General features: G+C 31.4%; 1 protein-coding gene and 1 pseudogene across 1 annotated transcript; one reads left to right on the forward strand and one right to left on the reverse strand.

Moving 5' to 3' along the window:
* The first annotated feature begins 6836 nt into the window (after positions 1-6836).
* LOC131621641 (uncharacterized) lies at positions 6837-8903 on the forward strand. Its single transcript, XM_058892673.1, has 3 exons — positions 6837-8123; positions 8233-8385; positions 8577-8903. Exons 1-3 carry the CDS (start codon positions 6837-6839, stop codon positions 8901-8903), a joined length of 1767 nt encoding a protein of 588 aa, XP_058748656.1.
* Positions 8904-16915: 8012 nt separating this feature from the next.
* LOC131621642 (uncharacterized) lies at positions 16916-18909 on the reverse strand (annotated as a pseudogene).
* Between the last annotated feature and the right edge of the window lie 521 nt (positions 18910-19430).

The raw sequence follows: 19430 nt of genomic DNA on the forward strand, positions 1-19430 counted from the left end.
TAAAAAGTGATTAAAATCAAATATTCAAGGAATTATGGAAAAGGGGTGATTTGGATTTGATTTCCAATCAAATTCAATTGATTAATTAGCATATTTTCCATCTAATTTCGTGCAAATAAGATTGTGAAGATTGGATTGAAATTTGGACAAATTTAGAAACATTTAAAATCAATTTCCAATCAATTTGTCATGGATTGATTCAAAGAGATTTGATTTGTTTTTGTTGACCTAAATCATTCTACTATAAGTAGAGAAGTTGATCAAATCATAAGGGGATGAATTTCTGCAGTGAAGAGCACCATAAAAGCTTCAAAAATTCTCAAGAAAAGTGAAACGTGATTTTGGAGTTAGAGGAAGAATTAAGGCATTCCACGCATCCAGAAAGATTCCTTGAGGTAGTCTGAAGCTGTTTGGATACTTACACGCGTGCAACACCCCCAAAATCATCTCCTTCAAGCCCAGGTTTGTACCACTTTAGATTTGTTCGATTGCACTGTTTCATGCATCATGAATATATTACGTTTATATATTTGTGTTTGTTGTAATGTTGTGAATAATTATGGACGTTTAATTGCCATTATATGTACGAATAAAGAATCAGCCATTATTAGGGTTTTTAGTTCCAAATTAGGGCTTCGTATTACAGCTAAAATTGGAATGAATTGAGACCATTATCGTGTTCAGCAAGATATAGGTAATCGATCTATGGTCTCGCGAAGGATTTCTTTTGCGTTTTGCTACTATCCATAAATTGCAGGGTCTATGGCGACGCTTTTGTGCCGTCACTACAACCCTGGTTCGCTAAAACGACGGAGAGAGGAATGTGACGATGGCGTGGCACCCTCTCATTGGGTAGTTCACGCGCGCGTTTGGATTTAAATCCAATTGGATATGATGCGCCTCACTCACATCCCTACGATGTGCATGTCTCATCTCAGCCACCAGATCTGCTCTCCAATCAATCCAACGCACGTCATTCTGCCAGTCCATCATACACCTTCAGCGCCACGCCACACCAGATTAAAAGCTAAGTTTTCCAATTTTTTATTTTTAATTATATAATTTTCTTTATTTATTTGTTTTCTTTTTTATTTGTTAAATATTTATTTTTTAAAAAATCTTTATTTATTTATCAAAATTTATTTTTTGTTATATTGTTTATTTTATTTTTATCGAAAGTTCGATTTTTTATTTTTGTTAATAATGGTTATATTTTAAATAAAAAATTCAATTCTATTTTCATAAATCCTTTTAATCAATTAAATAATAAGGATTTAATCCAATAATTATTTAATTGATATATTAAATCGAACTTTCGACTTTTCTTTAATTTTGGGTGTTATTTAAATTATTGATCTTTAATCTTATGGTTTTTTTAAAACCCTGATTTACCCCGATAAATCAGGGTTGTCGATCAATCAATGCACTAACATTTCTCTTCTTCGTGCCTAATTTTCAACTTTAACCAGATTGATTAAAGCTCAAATCTTGTGGTAACCCTAAACTTATCATCTATTTAATTATTTCTTGTCTTGTGGTTTGCCCACAAACTGTTTTTTTGCCTTATGTAACTGCTCTGAGGTTGTAATAGTAATTAGGGTTTAATTTTGCTGCTTTATTTTCTGTATGATTAACTGCGTGGTTAGTAATTCTAGGGAGTGCAACCCTGAATTGAATTAGAATAACTAATTTAAAAGATAAATGCCACTGAATTGAACCACCTGATTGTGCCATACACTCACACTTTTGGGTAACCTTCTTGTTGCCTGTTGCCTGTTGCCTTATTATTTGCTGCCTTGTTGCATTGTTTATTGCAGAATAGTCCAGTCCTTCGGATACGAGGATGCCTCAACAAATGTTGCTCTCAGTTCATTATCATTACTGAAGATCATAAGTCCCTTCGATGTTGTCTCCAGTTATATGATCTCGTCCCTCGAGATTGCCTACAATATGATATGATAGTCCCTTTCGATTGCTGAGGTGTCCTTGCCTAAAATGACTATTTTATCCTTCCCTTAGACTACCTGCCCTCTTTATGGCAAGGTCAGTCTTATGGCGAACGATAATCCCGATGACCTTTCAACCTCCAATAAAAGGACTTCCTACCTCTTATGGTATGAATAGCCCTGAAAATGTATCTCAATTATAAAAAAAAAAAATTAAAGAAAACAAATTCAAATTATAACAATACAATATAAGAAATTAAAAAAATTAACTGTGAGGGTGGATAAACATTTTTTTTTCTTTTAATTTTTAGAGAGCAATTCTTGCATGGACACGAACCTAAATTCATATATTTAGGCACAACCAATAAGAAGAGAGAGAGAATTTAAATTTATTTAAATTTTAATTTCGTTTTTAATTGCCAACATGGAGGGTGGTTGTGATAATGAAGGAGAGAGATAATTTTAGTTTTATTATTTAATTAATAAAAAAATGTGATTGGCTGTGTGTAAATCCATGTGTTATGACTGTGTCCATCTAAGTACTTTCCATTTTTAGAATTTGTTATTTTTATTTTCCACGCTAAATAATATCATTTGACGAGTTACAAAATAAATATAAATAAAATCAATATGTTAGTTTAAAAAATTCAATAATTCACTAATCTAATCGGTGAAATAGCCAAATTACATTGAATTCACCAATTTAATTGCAACTATGATTTTATAACTTTCTGAAACTGCTCTATTCATTAATTTTCAATCTTATTTGATTGGCGGTTTGAACTTAAAATTATTTTTTAATAACAAATTATTAATATTTTGTATTATATTTTTCAATTTTTTTTTTTGGTTAGAGATTGAATTCACGACTTTTAAATCTTTTAATTAGTAACTTAATTAATTTAAATAAGTTGATTTACCTCTTTATTCAATTTTTTAATGGTCTTATGCGCATCTAGTAAGAATTAACAAGTTACCGTGAGATTTTTATGTATGCAGTTTTAGTCCCTACTATTTTTTAAAATTTACAAAACTGTTTAATTATCTTTAAAATTTTAAATTTTTGAATAATTTTTTTCATATGTTTTTAGAATATTATAAAATATTTTTTTTTATTAAATTAAAGAAATTTTTATACTGAGAAGAATTAAATATGAAATTTTAAATTTCAAAAGATAATTATAAAAGTAATGCAAATCTTGACTTAAAAGAACCTTTTTAATATTTTAAGGGTAATTACCTCTTAATTGCTTGCTCTGGTTTAAATCTATTTTACCCTTTTATCAAAAAGGCTACGCTTATTTGCAAGCTAAAGTCCTTATTCAAATGCTTTTTTTTATACATTTCTAAACTTTTGAAAACAAATGAGCTAAGCAATTAAGAGCCCATGGAAAACCATAGATACAAAGGGTGCCTTAAACCTTCCCTTTGTATAAATTACCCCCGAACTCAAAATCTTTTTAAAAGGTCTTTTTCTGTTCTTTTAGCCTTTCTATTAAATTGGATAAAATAAAAGTCGGTGGCGACTCTTGCTTACCGCGACATTTCAAAAAAAGTCAGTTCTCCCACTGTATTACAATTCTGCATAAACATCACAAGTCACCACACATTGATTCATAATTCAATTTGGACATTATCACCAAGTGTTTGATATATTGCTTTCCTCATAAATCAAAGTCATTGAAAACAAGTTTATCCAAGCAAACACTTAAACGATTTATCGCATTATAACTTGTTGATTCTCTAATAGTTTTCATCATCACATCATAATCAGTTTGTGGTTTAAAACATATCTGATCCTTCTCGTAGCGGTTCGGAATAGACGTGAGTCGATCCCTAAACGCTTTCGCCATAATTTTTTAAGGAAATCTGAATAAATTCTGAAGTATCTATTCACCCCCCCTCTAGATACGTAAGCCTAGTGTCTAACAGCTTCATCCTAACACGGCCAGTTTCAGGTGACACAAGTGGTCGTGTCAGGTCTGTGTAGCATGATTTTTCACTTCCTTCGAAACTCCCTTTTTGTACTTTTTCGCATTGATTTCTCTCGATTTATTCCTTTGAGTCTGCAAACAGTACAATATACAACCAAAGCATAAAATGTAGAAGAATGAAGTAAAACGCTTGATAATATAAAGCAAAGACGACTAAAATCAACGGTAAACAAATGTGTAAAAACCACTAATCACGTTCCTTTAATTAAAAAAATTCATGCCTATTCCCACATTCTCAGTTGATTATGAAAATAAAATAAATATTTTTAAAATTTATTAAATTAAAATTTTTGTTCTCTTATTTTATCTAATTTATGAGATTAGTACATTTATTTTAAATTCAAATAATTTTGGTCATTTTATTTTAAATTTAAACAGTTTTAATAAAAATTTGATGAGATTTTTTATTATTTAACTTATATTTTTATATATAAAATTTAATATTAAATTTATATACGACAATCTTTTATGTTTTACCAGTAATTTTTCATTTAAAATGTAAAAAACATCATTAATTTTAAGTCTAAAAGTACGAGAGAGAACTAAAATTATTTAAATTTAAAATAAGAGATCAAAATTATTTAAATTTTAAATAGGAAGATCAATTTCGAAAATCAATACCAAAATTAAATCTATTATATGTTAGTAAATATGATGTATGTTTTGTATTTAGTTACTTTTTTAATGGGAGTTACTTATTTAGTTACTTTAGATTTATAACTTAAAGATTTTATATATCTTTTTTATTACTCAATCAAACTCTCAATAGATTTAAGCTGTGTTTGGTAAGATATGTTTTCGAGCTTATAGCTTATATCTTAAGTTTTATGTTTTGGGAAATGCTAACGAGTGCCCCAGGGGCACTTGTTAAGAGTTAAAAAAGGTAAGCGATATTTGTATTTAATGTGTTAGAAATGGAAATAACTGACTTTTTTAAATAATAACATAGATTGTTTTATTGAAATACTTGTATTCAATATATTAGAAATTGAAATAAATAATTTATTTAAGGAATATATTCTTTATATAGAATGCTTAAAGAGTGCCCCTGGGGCACTCGTTAGCAAGACCCTTATGTTTTATGTCTTATAAGCTCATATAATAATTTAGATTCGTTTGGTAACGATCTTTTCATCACAAGCTTATAGCTTATTTTACTATTTTATAGCTTATTTTCCAAACGCTATTTCAAATAGCGTTTTAGCTTATGTCTTATAGCTTATTATTTTTTCTTTCTTTTTTATCCTTATTATTTCAATTAAAATCCATTTTTAACCCTTATAATTTATTTTAATTTAAAATAAAATAATTATATATTAAATATCTTTTATGTCATTTTACATTTAAAAGTTAATTGAACCGCTAATTTTATCAAACACTTTAATGAACTTATAACTAACCATATGTCATCAGTCATCAATCATCAGCTATAAGCTATCAACTAACTTATCAGTCAACCACTATTTTTATCAAATCAGACCCTTAAAAAGTGCCAAATAAATATGCACTCTAAGAAGATTTAACCTGGCACCTCATTTTCAAATATTCCAAAAAATGCTGATCAATAAATTTAGGTGGTGTTCAAGAATTAAATTTTAGATAGTTCATTTATAAATTTTTGGTATAATTTTTAGATTTTTTTTGTATTCTATCAATTTTTTCGAAATATATTAAATTTTTAACTAGGGCTAAGGTGAGGGCTTAATTAAATCCTTCACTGGTGGAACATTGAAATAATACCGTTAGATTTAATCAATGGTTAGATTTATTTAAAAATACATATAAAAAATTTACACATGCTACATAGAATCTTGCCTCTATCTCTTCTTTATTAAAAAGAAATCTACAAAAATATTATTGACTGCAAATTAAAAAAATTACGGCAAATTCTTTAGATCTTCGATTTATACATACATATACCTACACACCTTCACTGATTTAGATACAAAAATATTAAGCACCCATATATCAATCAAATTTTTCCCATTACCAACAAGCTTGTAGATATCAAACTAAATATATTATTTACTTCATTTCTGTTTTAAAAAAAGCAAACTTCATGGTTGGTTTTATTAAAAGATAAATCTATTAAGATAATTTTTTTTTTAATTTTTAAAAATCCTTTCTTTTTAATCCGAGAAGATCAACATGGAGAAGAAGAAATAAAAGAGAAAGGATATTGTTTCTCTATGTAAATATGTAAAAAGTTTCAATTTTATTTTAAAACAATCTATCTGTTCATTGAATCTAACAGCATTAATGAAATGTTCTCCTCATAAGGGATTTAATTGAACCCTTATCTTAGAAGTCATCTAAATTTTTTACTAAAATATCAAATATTTTAAATAGTGTAAAAAAATTTTTTTTTTTGAAAATGTACTACGGAATTATTCAAAAAATATGGTAAATTTTCAAAAAAAGTTAAAAAGTTTTCCGTAAAAATAAGGAATTTTTTCAAAAAAAGCATTAGAATAATAACACCGTATTTAGAAGAGTGACGTATATAAGTGGAGGGGTGGTAGGTTAATTCCTCATACCCTAACCAGCGAAAAAACCCATAAGGAGGCCCAGTGAAAGCCTTATAATGGAGATTTCAAATGTTTTCACTATTTATTTATTTATTTATAAATATGAACCGAAGGAAATAAACCCTAAATCCAGACTGATAGAAATCCTACTTCTCCCGGTTTTCCATTCACAACACAAAGCATCACGATCAAAAACAGCCACTCCTGAGGTTGGTGCTGCTCATTCCCGTAACTCAATATTTTCTTTTGTAGCTTCTAGTTGGAATATGAAACTTTTTTCTTCCTGTTTAACAATAATAATTACTATATACTCAAGTTATGCTGTTAATTGAAATTCTAAAGTTGATTTATTATTATTTGCAGCAACAATGAATGGAGTTAAAAAACTCAACAGCGAGTCAACTGAGTTGCCTGATTGTGTTATATCTTATATCTTTTCCAAGTTAAGTTTGAAGAATTTGGTGAAAACTAGTGCTTTGTCCAAACAATGGTATCATGAATGGGGATTAAGGAAGGACCTCACGTTTAATCTCCATAACATGTTTGACTATAATACACTTCCAGAGTTACCAATAACCCGCCCACTCTTTCAACAACTTCAATCTCAATTTGCCACAAGATTGGATTATTTCATGCAGAAATATCCCGGTGACATGATCAGTTCAATCCGAGTAAAATTTCCATTAGGTGTCGATCATACTTATGCCATTGATGGATTGATTCACAAAGGAGTTCTTAAGGGTGCCAATCGTATTGAGCTTCTCTTCTCATATAAAACTGATTTGAAAATACAGCCCTACAAATTTTTATTTCCTTTCTTGTCTGGCACTAATTCTGTTACATATCTGCACCTACAGAACTGCCACATAGCAACATCTATGAAATTTTCTGGCCTGAAGAATTTGAAAACTCTTGTGTTGACTCTAGTTCCTGTGGAGAAGAATATGCTTCGGCACCTATGCTTTAACTGCATCCATCTTGAGAACTTCACTCTTAACCAATGTATCTTCTTATCTGATTTAAGAATAAGGAGTACAACATTGCTTCATTTGAACATTGACTGCGGGCGAACCATTACAAAGGCCACCATGGCAAGGAAAATTGATATCATTGCATCAAATCTCTTATCCATTGAATATTCTTCAAAGTGTATCTTTCCACATAGATTGCACAAACTGAACATTAATTCTCATACCTTATCCCAGTTTAACTACAGATGTTGTCAAATTTCTAATCTTGTTAAATTTTCCCGATTGAAAAATGTGACAACAATTGTGTTGGATGGACTCTTTGAACATATACGAAGTGATGTTGTAACTCATTTGTTTTCTAAATGTCTCCAACTTGAAGAGGTCACCTTTAAGAAGTGCAGGCTCTCGTGTGAGCTGAAAATTATCAGCGCAAAGTTGCGTCATTTGAACATAATTGATTGTCGTGGTCGGGAACATGATTCTTTTAAGATAGATATTGATGCTTTGAATCTCTCATCTTTTGAATATAGAGGTTACACGAGCCCCATAATCTCTGTTGAGGCTCCAAAGTTATTGAAGGTTTTTTGGGACGGAGGTTTTAACAAGATAGATGTATATAACTTTGGTACAATTGCAAAATTACATCATATTGAGAATTTAACTATCAATTCTTACCTTTCATTGGTGAGTCACTCCGTACCCGTACATACTCATTTATTTTTATGTGTGTTTGTCACTCTTAGGTATCCTTTAATTGCTTTTAATTCACTTTAAATGTTAATGTTGTAAACAGATATTCAGGTTTACAAAGGAGTATTTGGGTCAATATCGAAATCTTATACAGTTGAAATTATTTATTGATGGAGAATATTATCCTAATAAAGACTACTTTGGAATTTTAGATATTGCAATGGCTTCTCCGCATCTCCAAAAACTTTCTCTAACAGTGAGTTATTCAACTTTGTTGTCCATTTTTTCATATGTTACAATTTACTTTTTTTTTCTTATGGATAATATTTTACTAAATAGTCACATGTAAATCAATCTTATGAAGTTAAACTTGACTTGAGCTATAAGTTTTATTTTCCTTCTTTAATATTTACAATTTTAATATTATGATTATTATTCAATTTTCAGATTAAAAATAGACATACAAAAATATCACATATGGTTGAATCCCATAGGCAAAGAAGAGAGTATGTCAGATTTTTTCATAATGGTTTAAAATATGTGGAGTTGCATGGCTGTGTTTGCTCCATAAAAGTAATTGAGCTAGCAAGTCATCTATTGAGGAGCGCAACTTTGCTAAGGCAAATTACTTTCAGTTCTCGTCACAATTACTATATAGGTGCTGGAGCATGGACTAATAATGGCTCCAATGGTTGTTGTTGGTTTGAACGAAATCTTATTCATGAGCATCTTAAAGATGAAGTAAATGAACAATGTCGGCTCGTAATTTTGTAGTGTTATGACATTTATTTACAATGAATTATGTCATGTTTCTGTTACTAGTTACTTCTTTCCTTCCAACATTGTATGATTTACTTTGATTTGAATTACAATTACAATACTATTGAAAGATCTTATTCAATCCACAATTTAACACTATCTCCAAGATTCTGCCGTGTTCATCTTCTGAATGAACTCTTTTTGGTACATATTGCTTTGATTTATGTCCTTCCCCTCTCTATACTTTAGAGCCTACGTCAAGATATCAGTTTAATTTGCTTTATCATTTGGAAACAGCTGAAATAGGATATATTTTTAACTAGTAACTAAGATAATAACACCATTACACACTACCTAATCTACCCTTTTCATGTTCAAATTAATTACACATTAATTACACCAATGAGTCTTTAACAAATTAACCAATAAATCACTTTCACATTACTATCATCTACTGCATGTGTCACAAACATTTTCACTAAACTAGATATTTCCCTCCATTCAAGACTTTAAATTCACTTCATCACTCTCTCTCCATGGGTATTTCTCTTACTCTTCTTCTTCTTAGCCATCTTCTTCCTCCCTACACTATTGTAAAGTTGCTCTGCCTTCTAGAACTTTGGTTTTGTTGTTTGCCTCCTTTATTATCGTTTATCATTTTTTCGTTTTTGTAATTGAGTCTCTTCTAACATAGATCTTTGAAAACAACTTAGAATTGAATGCAATGTTTTTTAAATGATGTTTTGCATTACATCGTGTTTTTGCATGCATAAATGAAAAATTTTGTTTTTTAATGTAAGCAATATACTTAAAGCTAATTAGTCCAGTTTTTAGATCAAAACAATATTTTAGATTGATTCAAGTCATGACATTATTGGAATTCCGAAACACCTTTAAAATTGCAACAAAAAAAGATTTTAGGTGTGTGATTCGAATCACACATCCTAAGATTTGAATAAAATGAAACAGAAGCTTTCGGGAAGTTTATGAATTTGTCATGATTGGACTCATAGTTTACACTTGATTCAACTCACAAAACTTTTTGATTCGAACAACAGATTTCACTACTACGAATTGCACATTTCATAATTAACGGTTGAAACAGACATATAACCACGGTTGATGCTCCTGGATAAAGTAGTGTGTGATAGTAAGTGGACTACTTACCACCACGGTCTATTGAACGTGGTAATAATTTGTAAATAACTCTACATATTATCACCATTGTAATAAACAACCGTAGTGAAAAACTAAAAGATCCTGATTAGATACCCAAAAACGTTATTTTGGCGGTATTATTTTGGACATCGCGCTACATATACCCACGATTGAAACAACCAACCCTGGTGAAATAATTTTTTTTTTAAATATAAATTTTTGAATTTTTAGAAACCACAACTTTTTTAACCTTCATTTTTGTGAATCATAACTAGGCCAGAAACGACAACACAAACAATTTGTGAACCATATCCATAGATGACAACTATTAAGAACAAAAAAATTGTATTATATCAAAATTAAAATGGCACAAAATAACATACAATTTACACATCATTACATCAAATAATATCTACAACGTGATGAGTATGACTTGTCTCTTGATGTCTTGACTTTAAACACCTATAATTTCAAATAATAATACTTGTTAGTAAATAACCTTAGAAATTGTAACATACAATAAATTATGAATAAAGAATAAAAAAAACATTTACTTGTTAATTTTCTCATATGCGTTCTTCATGATAATTACGCATAGCATGCACATCATCTTTATCAACTTTTTCATATGAAGTAGGCACTTGAGTTGTGTAAGAAGGAGTCGAAAGAATATCAAAATTTAAATCATGATTTTCATCACTACGAGGAATGTATTTTTCTAGGAGAATAATTGAGCATCTTTTGTCAGAAGGTTCAGTCACCTAAAACACTTGTTTTGCTTGCGATGTCATGATGAATGGTTCGGTCATATAAGTTTCCTTGCCAAGGTCAACCCGTGCGAAGCCTAACTCATTAGTTTGTACACCAATTTTTATTGTCAATCCACTTGCATTTAAATAAAGACTCTTTGAATAAAATAAAGTCAATCTCACAAATCTCCTCAATGGCCCCAAAGTACGCTCTAGATGCCAATATAGGATTCGTATCTTTCGAACTAGAGAAATAAATGGGCTCGGCCTCAACCATAATCCCACTATTTTTCTTTGTACTGCGGCCATCTTTTAATTTTGTATAAAATAAAAAAATTAGTAATGTTGTATGTAGTCCAAGTTACTAAGTTAGATTTTGACATGTATGACATCCATTTAATTGCCTCAGATGCACTGTTATAATTAGAAATTCGTTCATTAAAAAAATTATGAAATTCTTGTTATGCTATTTCAACAACCATTGGTCACTCATTCAGGGACATTTTTCTTTGATAAGTCTTTTGAGAGTAGATAAGTAAGGTTGAACTTAATCAACATTATTCAATATATACAAATATGATTGAAGAACTATATCCCAAGGCATTGACATAACATTTAAATCTTGAGTACCTCTACCTCCATAACTGTAAGCATGATGAGACTTTGGAATTTATATAGACTGCTTCTGACAAATAGTTTGAACAGAACTCGACGACTTCTTATGTGATGTACCTTTATACGATCGAAGCTTTCGGTCAGTGATGATTCTCCGTATATCCTTTAAAGATCTTCATATATCACTCTTTTATATACATTCACCTTAAATAAACTGGACCACAAAATCTTATTTCTTTGAACAATTAAGGGAACCATAATATCAAAATTGATGGTGGGAAATATATCTCCAATTGACACAATATTATTGTAGCCTCGTTTTTCAAGTAAATAATATTTTTGAAGTCTCTGATCCAATAATGATAGATGATGGTGGATGTCCACAAAATTAAATTTGAGCTAAACATAGCCTCCAAGGCAATCCGATTCTAACATTGATGATAATCCCTTAAAATCATGGAATGTCTTATCAACCAATCTATTGGAGTCGATAGCCAATCGATTGACACACCTTTTTGGAATGGTTTTGATCTTATTTTCAGTAAGCACATTCTCCATTGATTTCTTGTCAGAAATACACACTTAAAATCATCAAGAGGCACGCTATAAATAGGTATGCATTCTTCACTTTATATTTTTCTCAAACTTTCTCCTCTCTTATAATTTTTCTTGTGTGAGCTTCTCTCTCACTCACTCACTCACTTGCTATAAGTATCATCATAGCCTTATCAAAAAGCCACAAATCTATTGATGCCCTAAAAATAAATGTGTTCCCCACTGGGTTGATAAATAGAAAGAAAAAAGAAAAGATAATGATCCTCGGAAAAAGGGTGATCCAACTATGTTACATGGAGCCAAACTTTATGCGGAGTTATAAACCATACTATTAAATATGTCAAGCCTCTTTAAGAGAATTCTTCACAAAGGTATCCAATAGAACTTTTCCAAAACCTTGTAAGATAATTTTACTGGAACCTAGAGATTGAAGGAACCTCCCTAAAACATTAGTGAGAAGAGTGGAAATAGATATCCGCAAGGACAACTTTGGTAGAATATTTGAGTTTTCCTTTGAAGGAACATCCTACAGCTATGATGGACACATAGGATAAGCACTCCACAACCCTAAACTACCTTGTTATCAACCACATACAAAAAATAAAGTCCCCTTCAATTCAACCTTTTTAAAATCAAAGGTTCTCATCATCCACTATCTTCAAAAAATAATCCTTTTTCCAATGAGCCTCAACCTTAACTCTGTCATCATAGAAGATGTTGTATCCGTCTGGATCTTAACCCTAAAAGTTTAGACAAATTGGGTAAAAGGAATACTTTATCAAATGATTCGCTCCAAAGAAAACCAGTCAGCAAGACTTCCCTACGAAGCAATGATCACCAAACTCCTAGGAACATTCAACGTTGACTTGTGCATGTTTCAACCGCCTCAGAGAGATGAAGATTCTCATCAAACATTGAGAACTATAAGACAACTAAATAGTCAAAGAAGAAGAGATTCAAGAATCAAAAGACACGAAAACCAACAAAGTACTAGAGATATGTCAAATTTTAGTGAAAGATGTGGAAGAGATCAAGAAAATCATTTCAAGGGATGATGATACTTATGAAAATAGATAGTCTCACTTATGTGTCTTATTTTAGGGTGTTTTTCTCATTCCTAAATTTCTTGTTTTTGTACTAATTTTAATTCTACAAATTCTCTCTTTCTGTACTTTGAATTTTAGAAAATTTGAATTAGTAAAAAAGTGATATTTTTCCTTTCATAATGCTTATGTGACAATGTGTTTGCATATTTAAATTATTGAAATGAATCAATGGGGAGAAGTATACTCTCAATGGGAGTAGATTATACTCTCTACTTGATTGAGGGGGTGTTTAATTACTCCAAACATATATTTGTTATCTCTTTTACCACCTCATTGAATGATGTGTTGTCATCGTAAAAAAGAGGGAGAATGTGGAACCATGTTTTGCACGTTTAGTAATCAAAGAATAAATCTCCAGCCTCATCTCCAAGATGAATTCAAGCAAGTGTGTGTATGGTTGAATTATATGACAAGTCTTGAAAAAGATGAAGTGTGAAAGCTCTCCTTATTGCGTCTGAGTGAACAATATGTTGAAAAAGTACAAGGGTTTTTCGTAAGGTTATACGGTTATATCACACACACAAACTAAAATACATTTTCAAGCCTATTTTTAAAAATAATCATTTGTAAAAAAAAATTTGAAGTCATTCTACCTGAATTAGGTACTGTCTGAATTTTTTGGGACAAAATTTACACTCTCCAATTGATTGGCACTTATACCCAATTGGTTAGGTTAGTGCAAAAATGATCCTCAAACGTTTAAGATATTGTCTTAATGAATGGAAACTATATATCCCTTATTCCCTTTTAAAAAAGCCTAAACATTTATTTGAAGGCCTTTCAATCAGTTGATGCATGACGCCAATTGTTGGCATATTAAATTTTCCCAAAAAATTATCTTTTTTTTGTGTCAACCTCTAGCCTATAATTAGAGGCACTTTCCTTCACATTTTAAAATCCAAAAATGTGAGCCCCTCTATCTCTCTCTCTCTCTCTCTCTCTCCGATAGTACAATTTTTTTTTGAAAAATCTCAGAAATTTCATAATTTCCGGTAGTTTATTCTTTAACTAATTTCTTTTTTTTTGCCTTTTTTGTTTTAGTGAGAACCATGTGTAAAGACAACACCATTGTGGGCAGGCTGACTGATAGAGAAGAAGCTCTGGCTCGGAGGGATGAGGCAGAGTCTTCCCACCTACGAGTTGGACGACATCCTCCAACCAATTATCATTGGGGGCGGATGGTTAAACGGGAAGGGGCTACACAATTCCGTGCACCCCAACATCAGACTGCTAGAGTTGCAACTATTGAGGCTACTGTGGAGGAGTCATCTGTTGAGGTACCCGTTGTGGAGTAGGAGGTACCAATTTTGGAGGTGGTTGTTGAGGAGGCTCCCGTGGAGACTGAGCAGATTCTTGTGGAGGCCTGTGTTGCCTATGTATATGTATATGTATATTTTATGACACAGAATTCTTATCACGGTACTTATTTATTGCATAATATTTTGGGGATTACATAATTTAAAGATGAACACAACATAAAACAGTACCACCAACATAAATTGAAAAACACTAAACATGAAAATATATGTACTACCAGATGATTCTGGACGTTTCAACATCTTGATTATGTTGTTGATGTATCTTGTTATCTGTGCATCCAACTCAATCAGACCTTTAGTTATCCTACGGCAAAATGATTTTCACATGACCTTGACATCTTCGTTGATCTTCAACTCAATTAAGTTGTATTTCACCCTTCCATTTGTATCAATCCAATGTTCACGGAACTCAATCTTTCTCATCCTACTGTTATTCGTATCATACACCAATCCATTCAACTTGTCTTTCAAATTGGCAAGGGATGCAACGCCATCTGGAAGCTTGAATTCAACAGGAGGATCGTTTTCGTTGAATTAACTTCCGCATTAATCAGAAATTGAGGAAGATGTGTTTTTTTGTGTTGCATTTCTCTATAACATATGCCCATATTTATACAAATGGCGATTAGACCACAAATTTGTCAGTGCAATCAGAACCCTCCAAAAATGTCGATAAAATCATGAGGAGGAACAACGAAATCCCAATAAAAATATAGTTGAGGGACTAAAAAAACTTATTTTTAAATATGAGAATTAAAAATTAAAAAAACACCAAAAATAGAGTGATCAAAGTGTATTTAACCTAAAAAAAATCTATACATGTTTCTGATCTCCACAGCATCACTACACCCTTTCTCAGAAACTTCCAACCAAGGAGAAGCAACAACACTTGTTTCCAATAAATTCCAATAAATAGAACAATCAATTTAAAGGTTCTGTTTCCTTCCCCTACAATGAATTTTAACCCACATGATCAAATGATTCCAGAAAGAGTTATTTAATGAACAAATAAAGGTTCTTTTTCCTTCCCCTAAAATGACCAAATGATTACAGAAAGAGTTATTTAATTTTGTTGTTTCACTCTCCTTAGTATCTCAAGTTCAACAAGAAACAAGGAATCTCAAGTTCAACAAGAAACAAGGAATGTCGACAATGGCTATGGAAGATATCTATCCGGAAAAAAACAAAATTTTATCGAATAAACTCAGAAGTATGGTTTTAAATTGCAGTTGTAGATGTGATTGCGATTACGGATGTTGCAATTGCATCATTACAATTTTTGCGATGCGTATTACAGTTATTGCGGTATGAAAAAGTTAATGTTCAGTTTTATCAAATAAAATGAGTTTTAAAATTCTAATATTTTAATTTTTGATGAAAATACTTAAATAAATATTATTGAAATTGTTCGATGTGATTCCTAATATAATTGGAGGTGTAACTTTAAAATCACACCACAATTTTGGTTCGATACGTTTGCAAAGGCAACTGTATCCGTAATATTGCGGGTGCAATCGGTTGCAGATCACAATTTAAAACCATTTTAAATATTTACTTGAACTTTGAAATGCTACCTTATAGACTCCTCTATTTTTTATCACTAAAAACTTCTACCACCATTCCAAGAGCCCTTCCATGGTGCTTTTCTTAAATTTATCATTATTTTGTGTTACTGTACGGAATAATGGCGTCATGCATATGTCGGAATCGTCTTCTAATTTTTACGAATTTTTACCACGTTTGTGATTTCTTATGTTGCATCGTTGGAATTGCTTATGATTAATTGCTATAAGCATTGTAATCGTTTCTATTACTAATTCGGGTCTTCAAATCTCTAATTGTAACATCCAATACAACTCGTTCAATGACCCGCAAAACAGTTCCAGTTCGTGATGTCTGATCAACACTTCAGATACTCCTGGTGGAAGAACCTCCTCAACACCAAAATGTACATGCTCTAATCCTAATCACTTTTCCACTCACAGTGTCACATCAGGTTTCAACTTCTCAATCGATCGATCAAAATTTTCTTCGACTTTTGTCGTTCCAACACCAATTTTTATTTTGTCCACTTCTGTATGATAACTGATTTAATGTATGATATAATATTTTAGGTGTTAAACAACACAGCACTGAAGGCTCAACGAACAAGTGCTCAAGAGTTCAATCACCAGTTTCCTCATTGTTCTAAGTTCTAACATGATGTTTAATGTCAACAAGGTAAACATGACCTAAAGCACCCTAGCATGACATGAACATGATATGTTAAACATCATACCATTCAATTTCATGACGCTTTGCTCAACAACTACAATTCAGAAAATGAAAGTCTGTTCTTAACATATTGATGACCATTAATTATTGAATAGTGGGATCCTTGATCCTTCCAAGAGTTCAGTTGTGGATTGAATAAGATCTTTCAATAATATTGTAATTCAAATCAATGTAAATCATACAATGTTGGAAGGAAAGAATGAACTAGTAACAGAAACGTGGCATAATTCATTATAAATAAATATCATACACTACAAAATCACGAGCCGACATTGTTCATTTACTTCATCTTTAAGATGCTTATGAATAAGATTCCGTTCAAACCAACAACAACCATTGGAGCCCTTGTTAGTCCATGCTCCAGCACCTATATAGTAATTGTGACTAGAACTGAAAGTAATTTGCTTAAGCAAAACCGCACTCCTCAATAGATGAGTTGCTAACTCAATTACATTTATGGAGCAAACACAGCCATGTAATTCCACATATTTTAAACCATTGTGAAAAAACCTGACATACTTTCTTCTTTGTCTCTGAGCTCCAACCAAATGTGATATTTTCGTATGTCCATTTTAATCTGAAAATAGAACAATAATCATAATATTAAAATACATTTAAATAAACAAACATTATAAAATTTTATCAGGCATATATAACAAATGCAGAGCTTAAAATAGGTGCAAATTTCAACAAATTGGAGTAAATATTAAATAAGGAAAATGAAACTTATAGTTCAAGTCAAGTTTAATTTCATAAGCTTGATTTACATAGGACTATTTAGAAATAATATATGTATAAAAAAGGTAAATTGTAACATATTAAAAAATGGAGAATAAGGTTGGATAGCTCGCTGTTAGAGAAAGTTTTTGGAGATGCTGAGAAGCCATTGCAATATCTAAAATCCAAAAGTAATCCATATTAGGATTATATGGACCAACAATGAATAATTCCAAATGTCTAAGATTTTGAAATCCAACCACATCCTTCGTTAACTTGGTTATCTGATTACACAAGTAACATTTAAAGTGAATTAAAAGCAATTAAAGGATACCTAAGAGTGAGAGACACGTAAATATAAACTAGTATGTATGGGTTTTGAGTGACTCACCTGTGAAAACCCCATATTCATAGTTAAATTCTCAACCTGATGTAATTTTGCAATTGTACCAAAGCTATATACATTTATCTCTCCGATACCTGCATCCCAAAAAACCTTCAATAACTTTGGAGCCTCGACAGAGATTATGGGCCTCGTGCAAGTGTGAACTCTATATTCAAAGGATGAGAGATTCAAAGCATCAATATCTATCTTATGAGAATCATGATTCCGAAAGTGACAATCAATTATCCTCAAATTACGCAGCTTTGAACTGATAAGTTTCATATCACACCAGAAATCGCATTCCTTAAAGGTGACATCTTCAAGTTGGGGACATTTGGAAAACAAAAGAGTTACGACATCAATTTGAAGATATTCACGGAGTCCATCCAACACAATTGTTGTCACATTTTTCAGTCCAGAAAAGTTAACAAGTTTAGAAATTTGAATACATCTGTAGTTAAACTGGGATAAGAGACTTAATGTTCAATATGTGCAATTTGCTTGAATACACTTTGAAGAATATTCAATGGATAAGAAATTAGATGCAATGATATCAATTTTTCTCGCATTTGTGGCCTTTGTAATGATACGCCCGCAATCAATGTTCAAATGAAGCAATGTGGTACTCCTTATTCTTAAATCGGATAAGAAGGTACATTCGTTAAGAGTGAAGTTCTCAAGATGGATGCAGTTAAAAAACAGGTCCCGAAACATACTCTGCTTCAAAGGAACGAGATGCAACACAAGAGTTCTCAAATTCTTCAATCCAGAAAATTTCATAGGTGCTGCTATGTGGCAGTTCTGTAGGTGCAGATATGTCACAGAACTAGTGCCAGACAAGAAACGAAATAAAAATTTGTATGGCTGTATTTTTAAATCAGTATCATATCCGAAGAGGAGCTCAATACGATTGGCACCCTTAAGAACTCCTTTGTGAATCAATCCATCAATGGCATAAGTATGATCGACACCTAATGGAAATTTTACTCGGATTGAACTGATCATGTCACCATGGTACCATTAATGTTTGGACAAAGCACTGGTTTTCACCAAAGTCTTCAAACTTAACTTGGAAAAGATATGCGATATAACACAATATGGCAACTCAGTCGACTCCCTCTTGAGTTCTTTGACGGTATTCATTGCTGCAAACAATAATAAACAAACTTTAGAATTTGAATTAATTGCATGGTTTTAAATTACACTTCAGTAATTGCGGTCGCAATACTCACAACCGCATCGGACCGCAATTGCGGTGTGATTTTATTAATTTGAGAATGATAATACAGCATGTAGTAATTATAATTGATCAGTTACAGAACGAACATGACCTACCTCAGAAGTGGCGGTCGAAACTACAAGGGTGTTGTTGACGTGATGATTTGTGTTTTGGATGGAAATCTGGACAAGTAGGATTTCTATCAGTTTAGAATTAGGGTTTATTTCTTCAGTTTAAATTTCCATTCTAATGCCTTGACTGGTCCTCCTTATGGGTTTTGACTCATAGGCGGTTTATTTGGTAATTTTAAAATCTAGACTTTTTTTTTTTGAACTTGTTTTAAAATCTAGACTTAAATGCATTTTTAAATTAAAAATATATATTCATAATTTTATATGATGTGATGCTATATGGCATATGTTAAGTAATCTACAATATAAGAACA

This window comes from Vicia villosa, unplaced genomic scaffold (genome assembly GCF_029867415.1).
Source record: "Vicia villosa cultivar HV-30 ecotype Madison, WI unplaced genomic scaffold, Vvil1.0 ctg.000010F_1_1, whole genome shotgun sequence".
In the NCBI taxonomy this organism is placed as follows: domain Eukaryota; kingdom Viridiplantae; phylum Streptophyta; class Magnoliopsida; order Fabales; family Fabaceae; genus Vicia; species Vicia villosa.